The 12,259-nt window shown below is 39.0% G+C and overlaps 1 protein-coding gene and 2 pseudogenes across 3 annotated transcripts; all 3 read left to right on the top strand.

Moving 5' to 3' along the window:
• The first annotated feature begins 363 nt into the window (after positions 1–363).
• LOC148920294 (disease resistance protein RPV1-like) lies at positions 364–6,115 on the top strand. 3 transcript variants are annotated; one of them, XM_089046363.1, is made up of 4 exons: positions 364–1,115; positions 1,883–2,987; positions 3,112–3,390; positions 3,509–4,924. In XM_089046363.1, exons 1-4 carry the CDS (start codon positions 607–609, stop codon positions 4,919–4,921), a joined length of 3,306 nt encoding a protein of 1,101 aa, XP_088902489.1. In that variant the 5' UTR covers positions 364–606; the 3' UTR covers positions 4,922–4,924. The 3 variants fall into 3 exon arrangements, with proteins under 3 accessions (XP_088902489.1, XP_088902491.1, XP_088902490.1); XM_089046364.1 differs by lacking the exon at positions 3,509–4,924 and adding an exon at positions 5,827–6,115 and having other exon boundaries at positions 380–1,115; XM_089046365.1 differs by lacking the exons at positions 3,112–3,390; positions 3,509–4,924 and having other exon boundaries at positions 373–1,115; positions 1,883–3,062.
• Positions 4,923–5,481, top strand: LOC103322721 (uncharacterized; annotated as a pseudogene).
• A 2,105-nt stretch (positions 6,116–8,220) lies between the features above and the next one.
• Positions 8,221–9,365, top strand: LOC103322722 (uncharacterized; annotated as a pseudogene).
• The last annotated feature ends 2,894 nt before the right edge of the window (positions 9,366–12,259 follow it).

Genomic DNA, 12,259 nt, shown 5'->3' with positions numbered 1-12,259 from the left:
CTAAAAGACACTACAACTCTGTAAGACTCTATCATCTATCTAAGTCAGTATTTCGTATTGTTTTTATTCTGTTATTTAGTTACTATTCTGATTGTTGTCCAACAAATTTGTCAGCCTAAACGGTAGATGGTTGCTCTTCAAAAGCTGCGGGGTCCACCTGGCTACTGATACCTCAATGATCTTTTTTTTTTTTTTTTTTTTCTTAAAGAAAATTTCTAAACCCGTCAATAATTCAAGTAAAGAGAGTTTTCCCCACCGACACTTCCTCGCCGACACTTCCCCAATACTGCACATGAGAAAAAGTGGCATTTCATGGTCCTTATTTCTCTTTGTTAGCAAATATTGGAATAGACCATTCTGTCAATTATTTCCATCCATTACAATATCTAAGATTTGTGAGATAGTATTTGGATAACTGTTGCTAAGTTATCCAATCATTGACACGGCTCGTATCAGGGAAGTTGAAAAAATTTTCTCGCCATTTCATGAATACACATTGGATTCAAAGCAAATATAAAGCCTTTTACATTTGCTCACTCACACCCAAACTCTTCAAGTAAGTAAGCCTCATCTTTTTTCTGACGACAGCCAAACACTGAAACAATTATGTTGGCTTCCGTGGCCAACCAACGAGCCCCTTCTTCTTCTGCTTCTTTCACCAAGTCACGGAAATACCATGTCTTCCTGAGCTTCAGAGGTTTGGACACTCGCTCCAATTTCACAGGCCATTTGTATAACGCTTTATGTCAACACGGCATTAACACCTTCATGGATGATGATGGGCTCGGAAGAGGAGAAGAAATATCAAGCACGCTTCTCACAGCAATTGAAGACTCAAAGATTTCTGTCGTTGTGTTCTCAAAAAACTATGCCTCCTCAAAGTGGTGTTTGGATGAACTTGTTAAGATTCTTGACTGCAAAGAATCAAAAGAACAACTTGTCATCCCAGTTTTTTACAAGGTGAATCCGTCAGATGTACAGAATCATAGAGGCAGTTTCGGGGATGCACTGGCTAACATGGAGTGTAAATATAAAGATAAAATGGAGAAGGTCAACAGATGGAGGGCAGCTCTTTCACAAGCAGCAAATTTGTCAGGGTTCACTCTCTTGGACGAGTAAATTCTCTCTCTCTCTCTCTCTCTTATATAATGCTTGTTATTTTGTTTTGTTTGTAATAAGTATAGCGCTTCTGTTTTTTTTTTCAAAATATGCTGGCCAAACGGCGTCGTTTTGGTGCAGCCCAGCGATTTTTTTTTCAAAGACCTGGCCAAAACGAACACGTTTTGGTATAGGTCTTTTAAAAACAAAATTAAAACAGATTTAATAGACCTCCTCCCGACTTCAGAACTCCAAAACCCCCATTCCTAAACCCTCAAACCTAAATCCCTAATCTCAACCCCCCAAAACCTTTTTAAAAAAAAAAATTGAACTTTTACACTATGACCCTATGAGATAAAATTCTTGGGTCCGTCCTGAGTATAGCTCTGGTTGTTAATGTAAAAGAAAGTTCTTTGTTTTGATCCCAAAAATTAAAAAAAGTTATTACAATTTTTTTGTTAAAAGAAATCAATGAAACTAATTTTTTGATGTCAATAGTTAATTAATAGTGTGAAAATTATTTTTAGAAATTTATTATCCTACTAAGTAGTTGAAAAATATAAGATATTTTATATGGTGTATTTTAAAAATGAAACTAGTTTTGATTCAAATTCTTGACAGACTTTAACTGGAATCAGTACTATAAAAGAGTTGGTCAAGAGCATCTTATTTTTGTGTATACAATGTTACTTGCCCTTTATATATATATATATATATATATATATATATATATATAAATGCCATGTCAAGTCACTAAATGTTTCATATTCTTTTCAATTGGCAGACATGAATCTGAATCTAAATTTATCCAAAACATCATTGAAGACATTTCATGGAAAATAATAGACCATACATATTTATATGTGACAAAGTATCTAGTTGGAATGCACCATCCTGTACGAGATATAACTAAGCTTTTATATTTGGGGGAAAACGATGTTCGTATGGTAGGGGTGTGGGGAACTGGTGGAACTGGTAAGACCACAATTGCTAAAGCTGTGTACAATTCAATTGCCCACGAATTTGAAGGCTGTTCTTTTTTGGCAAACGTCAGAGATTGTTCCAAGTGGCAGGGAGGAGGTTTAGCCAAACTACAGAGGACTCTTCTTTTTGAGATTCTAGGGGGGAAAAAATTGGAGTTGGCCAACGTTCATAAAGGGGCCACTATGATAAAGCAGAGGTTGAGTTGTAGAAAGGTTCTCTTGGTTCTTGATGACGTGGATGACATGGAACAGTTACACAAGTTAGTTGGGGCACGTGATTGGTTTGGTGGAGGCAGTAGAATTATCATAACAACAAGGGATAAGCAACTGTTAACTGCTCATCATGTTAATTTAATACATGAGGTCAAGATTTTAGATGATCCTGAAGCTCTTGAGCTCTTCTGTTGGCATGCCTTCAAAAGAAGTGGGCCTCCTTTGAGTGATTATGTGAAACTAGCAGAACGTGCAATACGCTATGCTCAAGGCCTTCCTTTGGCCTTGAAAGTTCTCGGTTCTTGTCTATGTGGTGGAAGTATAGATAAATGGGAAGGTGCATTGGATGGTTTCAAAAGCACGAAAATTCTGGACGTTCTCAAAATAAGTTACGATGCCTTGGATGATGAGAGGGTAAAGGAGGTTTTCCTTGACCTCGCATGTTTCTTTAAGGGTAAAAGTAGAAACTATGCGATAGAAACACTAGGAGCTTGTGACCTCAACCCTAGGTATGGTATTGAAGTGCTCATAGAAAAGGCCCTCGTAAGTGTTGAAGGAGATTATATTTGGATGCATGACTTATTAGAAGAGATGGGTAAGAACATAGTTCACCAAGAATCACCCATTGAACCTGGAAAACGTAGTAGATTGTGGTCTTATGAAGACATCGAGCATGTTCTTGCTAGTAATACAGTAAGTAAATTAAATTATACATTTGAGTGTGCAATGTTTTATTCAATTCAGTAACTAACATCTTGCATTTTTTTTTTTGTAATAAATACTTTGTAACAATTGTACATTTTTCTTTTAATGACAGGGAACAAATGAAACCACACGCATTGTGTTAAATTCCCCCAAAAAAGAAGATGAGATATTCTTGGATGTTGACTGCTTCTCAAAGATGAAAAATCTTAAAATTTTCATAATCTATAACGGGTGCCTTTCTGGTGATGTTCATTATCTCCCAAACTCGTTGAGAGTTCTTGATTGGCATGGATGTCCATTCCAATCTTTTCCACCCAAGTTTCTTCCAAAGAAACTAGTTGTGCTCAATATGCCTCACAATCGCATCAAACAACTAGGGCAGGGATTGAAGGTACTTTAAACTATTTCTCATCCCTTATTTTTTTAAAGAGGTCATGTTTATTAACTGATGTATGTGGTAAATTTATTTAATGCCATCCATTTGATTTTTATTATTTTTAATTTCACAGTATTTGACAAAGTTGACATCTCTGAATTTCACTGGATCTCAATTCCTAACTCAAATCCCCGACCTATCCGGCATCACAAACTTAAGGTACTTGAATGCAAATGGTTGTAGGAGTTTAGTCGAGGTCCATCCATCTGTTGGATATCTTGATAAACTTGAAGTATTGGATTTTTGTGACTGCCATAAACTCACGAAGTTTCCAAATAAAGTTAGGTTGAAATCTCTGATAATATTTTGTCTTTACGGTTGCATAAAGTTGGAGAGTTTCCCAAGAATTGTGGACAAAATGGAATCCTTAAATGAATTGAACCTTGGGAGAACTGCTATAAAAGAGTTACCAGCATCAATTGGACATCTCATTGGGCTAAAAATATTGCGCTTATCTGAAAGTGCTCTAGAAGAGTTGACTGCCTCAATTGGACATCTCGTTGGGCTGAAAGAATTGGGCTTATCTGGAAGTGCTATAAAAGAGTTGCCTTCCTCAATTGGACATCTAACTGCACTAGAAGAGTTATATTTAGAAAAAACTGAAATAAGAAAACTACCTTCATCTATTGGAAATTTGATTGCCTTGAAAGCATTAATTTTACAGGGAAGTGATATAAAAGAGTTGCCTTCATCATTTGGAAAACTCACTACCCTGAAAGCTTTATGCTTAGATGGAAGTGCTATGGAAGAGTTGCCTTCATCAATTGGAAATCTCAATGAACTTGAAGAATTAGATTTACGAGGATGTGAAAACCTTGCAAATCTGCCACAAAGTATTTACAGGTTGCACCGTATCTTTTATATTAATCTCACTAGATGCCCAAAACTTGTCACACTTCCAAATAATAATTTGATCTCTGAAGTTTTATCGAGTGCAGAATCACTTCCTTTAGAGGTTCGAACCAAATCATATGGTTCATTCAATGGATGCCCGTTATGCTGGTTGTATTTTAAAGAGTGCAATGTATCAGACGCTAATTCGTTTGAGAATTTTGGTTGTTGGTTTGGCATACTTACAATTAATCCATCCAAAATCAATTTTTTCTGTCTTCCTATGTGCATTAGCAAAATTGTCTACTTGCGGGACCTTAATTTGAGTGGTTGCAAGAGGCTTATAGAAATTCTAGTACAACTTCCAACGTCTATAACAAGGATCAATATAGCTGATTGCATATCTCTCGAAAGATTTTCAACATTGTCAAAGATATTGGAAGACGGAGACATGCCAAATATTAATAGGAGGGACGTATGTAATTGCCATAGAGGCGGTGATTTGGGGTTGAACTGTTCAATGATCGAAGAAACTCTACAGAATCAGGTGACTTACATATCTTTTTCTCATAATTATTTCTATATAATTAATATGCAGACATTACAAATCTTTAATACTATACTATCTATGCACGTTGCACGCACGACTAATTAATATATATGCCTGTGAAGTTCCCGAGTGGTTCCAGAGTGTTACAGATGAAGAAGAAAAAGATTAAGATTAAACTACCTGGCAGTGGTAGTGAAGTTCCAGAGTGGTTCACTTTTCGTAATTACATTGTCAAAGATACAAGCGAAGCTACTTATTACGAACTTCCTATTGAAATTCCTTGGACTTCCGGATTGGAGAAGACAAAATTGGTTCTGTGCGCTGTTTGGGAAATTACGGAATCATTTGTTAGCCCTTGTCATCTTGAATTTAATGTATTTAATGCATTTAATTTTTGGGATGGAGTAAGGATGCGCTGTTTTCGAGATGAGTGGTGCGTGTCAGGAGGAGAGACAGGGGCAGGTTATGTGTGGCTGACATGTATACGTGCTCACGTGAAGCCATCTCCTATTTTTCGAATTGTTGTTTACGGCAAAGGGTTGATCGTCAAAAGCATTGGGGCCCACCTGGACGGTGATGATGATGGAAAATGAATTAGATGATGATGTAGCTGATGAAGTTCCACCCAGAAGGAGAACGAAGATATGACCTCTCTCTGCATTCCAATGTGAGATCTCATCACTTTATTTTATTTTATTTTATTTTTTATTATTAGCCTCCCTTTCAGCACAAAACTGGTAATGAGTTTTCATTTTTAATATTTTTACACGTTGTATTGTTGTTTACCATTTAGTGTGTTTCAATCGTAGAAGAAGTATAAGTTAATTACGTTTTGGGTACTCTCTTAGGTGTTGAAAACTTACTTTGAATCTAATGCCACGAGATTATTGTAACAATGTGAGAGTACTTTTTTTGTGGTTTAGTTAGCGTGTGATCTTACATGACTGTTATAATTGTGTTAGTATATGAGTAGGCTGTTTGCTCACGCCTCATTTGTTTTTATCTTGCAGATAATTGAGTGAGTCATTTTCCTCTAGGAAGAGATTATAAGCCGGGTGCCCCAAGTGTTCGTCTTTATATCTTTAGCATGTCCTTATTTTCAGATATTTCTATTTTTTAATGCCTCTTGGCGCCAAGACGACTTCCTCTTGATTATTTTGATGCCATAATAATGACCTTGTGTTGTATTATTAGTCCTAATATGAACAGCGTGATGTCTTTATATTTATTGTTTTGCTATCTTCTTATGTAACAACGTCGGTATATTCTGAAGAATATAAAAATACATAAATTCATATCGGTGGTAGCTATCAGTTGGGTGCCACGTGTAAGTCCTTCGGACTCAAAGTTGTAGGCATGAGAGTTGTTTTATTGTGAACTAGCTTTTGATTGAACCAAAAGCTGGTCGTCCAGATTATTATATAATATATAACTATATATATATATATATAACTATATATATATAATTTTATAATTTTATTGTCTTTTGATTAAGTATGATAATTATTTTCTTATTATCGATATTGTTGTTCTGTTTTCCCTACATATGAGGGTGAACTGAATCATGGTTTATGTTGCAATTTCCCTTTCATGAAGTGTAATAAGTTTTTATTTTATTTTATTCATGATCAGTTTATCACTTTTGATTGAAAAAAAAAAAAGAAAAAAAAAACATGCTCTTTGCAAGGAGAGAAGGACCAAGGAAGCCCTCCTCACCATGTTAGAGCTAGTGTCTTATTAAAAGGTTTCATATGGCGCAAAAATATCGAGAGATGTTTCATGTGCAGAATAAAGTCTCCATCAAGTGAGGCTAGGCGATGATGAATTAGTTTGAATCATATGTTGAATCTTTAAGTGCTAAAATTAAATCCCTTAACAAGGTTTTGAAAATTTATATAATGGAGAAGAGCGGCTTCGGTAAGGGATGATGGGAACAGCAGCATTGCCCTCGTCGTGAGGCCCTTGCACCCAATCTTGCCGATTGAAAGGAGTGAAGGTCGTCAAAGGTTCCTCCACGCCGGTATAAAATGGTATACGCATAGCGGTTGCACCTCCTGTCTGTCTGGACTTCTTGATGCGCTTCGGTGAAGGGTCTCGACCAAGTTTTCCCGATCAAGAACACAGGACGGGTTTTGGTCATCTTCCATCTTCGGATTTTCTGGAAAAGCAAGCGGATAAGCGGGGTCTCGGCTTGGGACCTCCTCGAAAGAAGTCTTGAAGTTCTCCTCGGACTTAGTGGTCTTGCCTTGAATACTCGGGAGTTTCGAGCAGTAGTTTGATTCGATGCCCTTGGTGGGGCGTACTCATCGTCAGATTCCAACCGAATCAAACCCGGACCTTCCTAAGGGGCGATTTATCTCCCAGGACCTTCATCCGTGAGTCCGTGGCGGGCATTAACCCGGATTGGGGACCTATGCCGTTCGGCATCCTTCTTGTCGTTGATCCGATGATGACAATCGGTGTACACCTTCTTGACGTGAGGCTGGTCCTGTGGAGTGGGACCACCAAGCATTTGGAAGGCGCAGCGCTACCTTTGCCCCCTCTTTCCCTTCTTTTGCCGTGAAATTGGGGGTAGACTCAGGGAAGACTTCGGTAGCTGAATGCTCTGTGTTTCTTCTTTGGTTAAGCAACCGTTGTGTTTCGTCTACTTTCGACGAGAGGAGATTGTTATGTTCTTGGAGCTTAGCCATTTCCCTCCGAAAGGAGGTCATTTGAGCGAAGCTCCGCCGGACCGTGGTCTGAAGCTTGGAGGATTACCGAAGGGGTGCTAGGTGCAGCGCGAGGCTTGCTCCACTTGGCATACCGTCACGGTAATCCATCCTTCGATAAGGAACCTGTGGTCTGAAGTGGTTCCATCGTTTTTAGGAATTGTAGGTTGATTGTTATCGTTTCCACGGCGTAAAGCGTTGACGAGAAAAATGGTTGGCACTTTCGCGTAACTTAGTGATTTTGTTTTCCTTGGTATGCTATGGCCTCGGTAGGGAGTTATACTTGTAAGATAGCAAACGCTTGGTAAGTCCTAGGGCACCGGTGTGGTACCGGCCTAAGGCTCTTCGATGCTTAAGTAAGTTCGGATTTAGTAAGTTTGGACTACAGATCAATAGGCAATATGCCGTGAGTTCTGATTGATTACCTCCAAGCTGGGATAGTTGTCCTCTTTTACAGGCTTTGGGAGGTGTGCAATTTGCTTAGAGTTTCGATGTGGGACTGTGGACATCAATTGTGGGACTGCCACGTGTCCCAGGAGGTAAGGTTGCCCTAATCGAGCGATCGGTAGATATGATGCCGAAGCTAGATGCTGAAGGCTCCCATAGCTCCAGCTTGGTCCACGTGTCCAATGTTTATTGGCTGTTCATTTTGGTATAAACAAATTTCATTCCGATGCTGATAATAATGTTAGTGATATGGAGACTCTGATTCAAACACGGTGCAAATCTGGAACACTTAAGTCAGAGTAAGCATTGGGTTACTTCAATTCCATGATTCAAACGAAATCCATTCCCTCTAATTGGACTTTTAAATGTTTGTTTGGGGCACTTTACAAGATGAAGCAATATTCTGCCCTAGTATCTATGTATAAACAGTTGATGGGTTGTCGTCAATTCCAACCTGATGTCACTACAATGAATATTTTCATGAATTGCTTGTGCCGTCTGAACAGGGTGGACTTGGGTTTCTCTGTCTTAGCACTTACCTTTAAATATGGTCTTGAGCCTGATGCTTATTCACTGAATGCTTTGCTTCAAGGGCTTTGCAAGAATAGCTCCCTGTCTGAGGCAGTGGAGTTGTTCCGGAAAATTGAAGAGAAAGGATACCCAGATGTTGTCACCTACAATACTCTAATTTATGGATTGTGCCAATCAGGCAAGTGGGAAAAAGCCAAGAGCTTCTTGATTTGCATGGTTGCCAATCAGGCAAGTTGTTGAATAAAATGATGGGGGAAGGAATCCCACCAGATGTTGTAACCCTTAACATTGTTATAAAATATCTTTGCAAGGAACGAAGGACCAATGAAGCCCTCACTGTGCTAGAGCTAATGGCTGAAGGAGGTCTAAAACCTGACATTGTCACTTACAACTGTTTAATATATGGCATGTGCCATACAGCTCAATCGGGAGAAGCCACAAGGTTGTTTGATGAAATGGTAGGTCGAGGGATCTTAGCTGATGCCATAACGTTGAGAACACTTTTGGATGCTCTCTGCCAACTAAGGATGACAGAGGAGGCTCGCAAAGTATTTGAGGCAAAAATTAAGTATGGTATGGAGCTTAGCACAATATCTTGCAGTATGTTGGTTAATGAATACTGTTTGTTTGGCAGGATGGATAAGGCAAAGAAGGTCTTTAATTTCTTGGTGGCTCTGGGTCATGTGCCTGATATTGCTTCTTGCTATAATGCCTTGGTGAATGGTTATGTGCAAGATAAAAGAATGGGTGAAGCTTTGAGGCATGCTAAAGAAATGATCCAAAAAGGACTGATGTCTGATCTAGAGACACAAAAAACTTTGAAAGGTTTCCGTTGTAGAAGGCATGTTGCATCTGCAGAATAAGCTTTTGACTCCTCTAATGCGAATTATTTCATGCTGAATCTCTTTACATGGTATGAAATTTGAATTGCACATAGCGGTCATATGCCATTAAACTTCTAATTGATGTAATTGGATTCCTTAATTTCATGGAACATGTTAGATGGATTTTGATATCCTAATTTTAGGGATTATGCTGCCAATCTAGTCAGGATGCAATCCAAATAAAACCAATTCAACCATACTGCATAACGACATACTTTATTTTCCGCTACTTGCTGTTTGGAGTTGAAGACACCTCCGTACCTTCTTGGCAACGGCCTGGGCATGGAGTTGCGAAGGCCAATTGTGATGGTGGTTGTCCTCGGTTCAATCAGCTTGCACTTTTGGGTAGGTGTTTCGAGATAACCATGGTTGGTTCAAGGCGAGGGGTTGTCAGGGGCTCAGTCCATGTGACTGTAGTGCCATGTCTGAAGTGTAGGCTATTAGAAGAGCTTTGGAGGTGGTGACTCGAGATGGGTGGAGGAAAGTTATTGTAGAATCCGATGCTAAAGTGCTCATTGAGGCTCTACATGGTAAGCTCATTTATGCTATCTTGCGGGGCTTGTTACATGATATAAGGGCTCTTTCCAGGAAGTTGGTTGCTGTAAGTTTTGCTTTCATTCTACGATATTGTAATATGGCAATCAAGGTGGTGGATTCTTTTCCTTCCCAACTTGGTCAGTGTTATGAGTGGCTGGGGTTGCCGCCATTTTGGCTTCTCCCCACACGCTACAATTAATTCCAATCATTAGTAGACTCTGCAACATGGGTAACTGGGAAGAATTACTTTCTCTATTTGAAAAAGTGATAGATCAAGGAGTCTACCCAAATGTTGTCTCTTACAACACTCTAATTTGCATAGTTGATGTAGGAATCACAAGATGTTACTAGGATCCTAAATCAAACCCCTTGCCAAAGGTGGAACTAGTATATGGCTTATTTGCCATGTACACAAAGTCATCCAGATTATTAATAAAATAATAATAATAAATAATAAATTTATTGTCTTTTGATTAAGAATAATAGTAATTTTCTTCTTATTATCGATATTGTTATGCTCTGTGTTTCGATGCATATGAAGGTCAACTGAATCATGGTTTATGTTGCATATTTTCCCGTGTTGTCTCTTTCCCTTTTTTTTCCAATTGAACTTTGAAGCCTCTCTCTTTTCGTTCCTTAATTTATCACACAAATTATAGTTTCAATTGAACAATGAATCTTCTGACTTTCCAGTAAAAAAAATGAAAAAAAAAAAAATGAAAAAATCAATATGCCTATATTGGCCTTATTTTGTTTTATTTGAAAATGACGTGATTTATTCTCAATTCTCTTTCACGGTCTCAAAACTAAACCCACCTCAGTCCTCTCTAGCACTTTCTTCCTCCCAATTCCCATTGCTAACGTTAATCTCTCCTTTTCTCCCATAGAGACGGATCTCTAATTTTCTCTTTGTTTGTGCAAATAATCTTACGGGAGAATATTCGCTTTTAGATCCTTCAACCTTCGATCTTCCTTTTCTCTTTCTCGATTCCTGTAAAAAATACCAGAGTAAATAGACCAGACCCGGGGGGTGTTGGCCAAAGGCCTTTCGAAGCCTAAGTTAGTTCGAATGTTTGTAGGAAAACAATAGCTAAGCAAATGGTACGGAGTTGTATGTATGGTGTGAACCAAGCCGCCGGAGCCGTGTGGAGAAAATATGGAGAGTGGAGAGTGGAGAGAGAGAGAGAGCTTTGAGTATTTTTCTCAGATATTAGGAGTAGGTTTAGATGTACCATGAATGATGAATGAGGTCGCCTATTTATAGGAGCCTCGAGGCTAGGGTTTCGTAGAGAATATGATGAGTTTATTCTCTACCCAAATTCGTAGGGATCGAGTTGGACTTGATAATATCTGAATTAATAATATTATGTTCTCTTTATTAGGATAATATCTGAATTAATGATATTATCTTATTAAATAAAGATAATATCATATTAATTAAGATATTTATCCATATTAATTAATTGGCCAGATAAACTGGTTCAATTAATTAATTTAAGATATAATTTTCTTTTCCACGTAGCGCGCTGTGATTGGAGACGAAAATATTTGCTCCCTAAATGCCCCCAAGCTTCTGCATGATGCTTGTGGCATGTAGGAGATGAAATTATTTATTTCGGGCTCTTCAAACTGTGTTTGGGCTTTCTTCTGTGAGTTGGACTCCTTTTGCAGATCGGATTCCCAATTGGTGTAAGCTTCTGACTATTCTTGGAGTTAGATTCCCAGTAGGAATGAGCTTGCGATTCCTTGACCCAGGTTGTCCAACTTGTATAAATATAGGGTTTCTCTTCACTCTTTCTCACATTGCAAACTTAACTTCTCTACTTTCTAGCTTGAGAAAGATCTTGGAGAATTTGTACTGCTTGTCAAAGAGATGAGTTGTCATGCATCCCAAGATTGCTGCTAAGTGAGTATCAGGAGAAAGTTTGTGGTTTGCCCCCTGCCCGTTTGACCTACGTCTAGAGACGTGCCAATGAGTGTGATCCATTTGGCCTATATCCGGAGACGTGTCAATAAGAGTGGCCCGTGCTTGGCCTACGCCCGAGACGTGTCAATGATAGTGGCTGTTTGGCCTACGTCCGGGACGTGTCGATGAGTGTGACCCGTTTGGCTTACGCCCGAGATGTATCAATGATAGTGGCCCCTTTGGCCTACGTCCAAAACTTATCGATGAGCGTGGCCCGTTTGGCATACGTGCCCGAGACGCGTGTCGGTGATAGTGACCCGTTTGGCCTACGCCCAAAGACGCCTTGATGATTATGGCCCGTTTGACCTACCTCCGGAGACGTGTTGATGAGCGTGGCCGGTTTGGCCTACGTCCGGAGACGTGTAGATGA

This window comes from Prunus mume, linkage group LG2 (assembly GCF_029339155.1).
Source record: "Prunus mume cultivar Tortuosa linkage group LG2, ASM2933915v1, whole genome shotgun sequence".
Taxonomy (NCBI): domain Eukaryota; kingdom Viridiplantae; phylum Streptophyta; class Magnoliopsida; order Rosales; family Rosaceae; genus Prunus; species Prunus mume.
Note: the sequence above shows the minus strand (reverse complement) of the source record. Positions and strands in the feature narration are given on the sequence as shown.

Coding starts and splice junctions, on each gene's coding strand:
- LOC148920294 (XM_089046363.1), top strand. CDS start 607: ATGTTGGCTTCCGTGGCCAACCAACGAGCCCCTTCTTCTTCTGCTTCT. Junction 1,116..1,882: donor GGGTTCACTCTCTTGGACGA/GTAAATTCTCTC, acceptor TTCAATTGGCAG/ACATGAATCTGAATCTAAAT. Junction 2,988..3,111: donor ATGTTCTTGCTAGTAATACA/GTAAGTAAATTA, acceptor TTTTAATGACAG/GGAACAAATGAAACCACACG.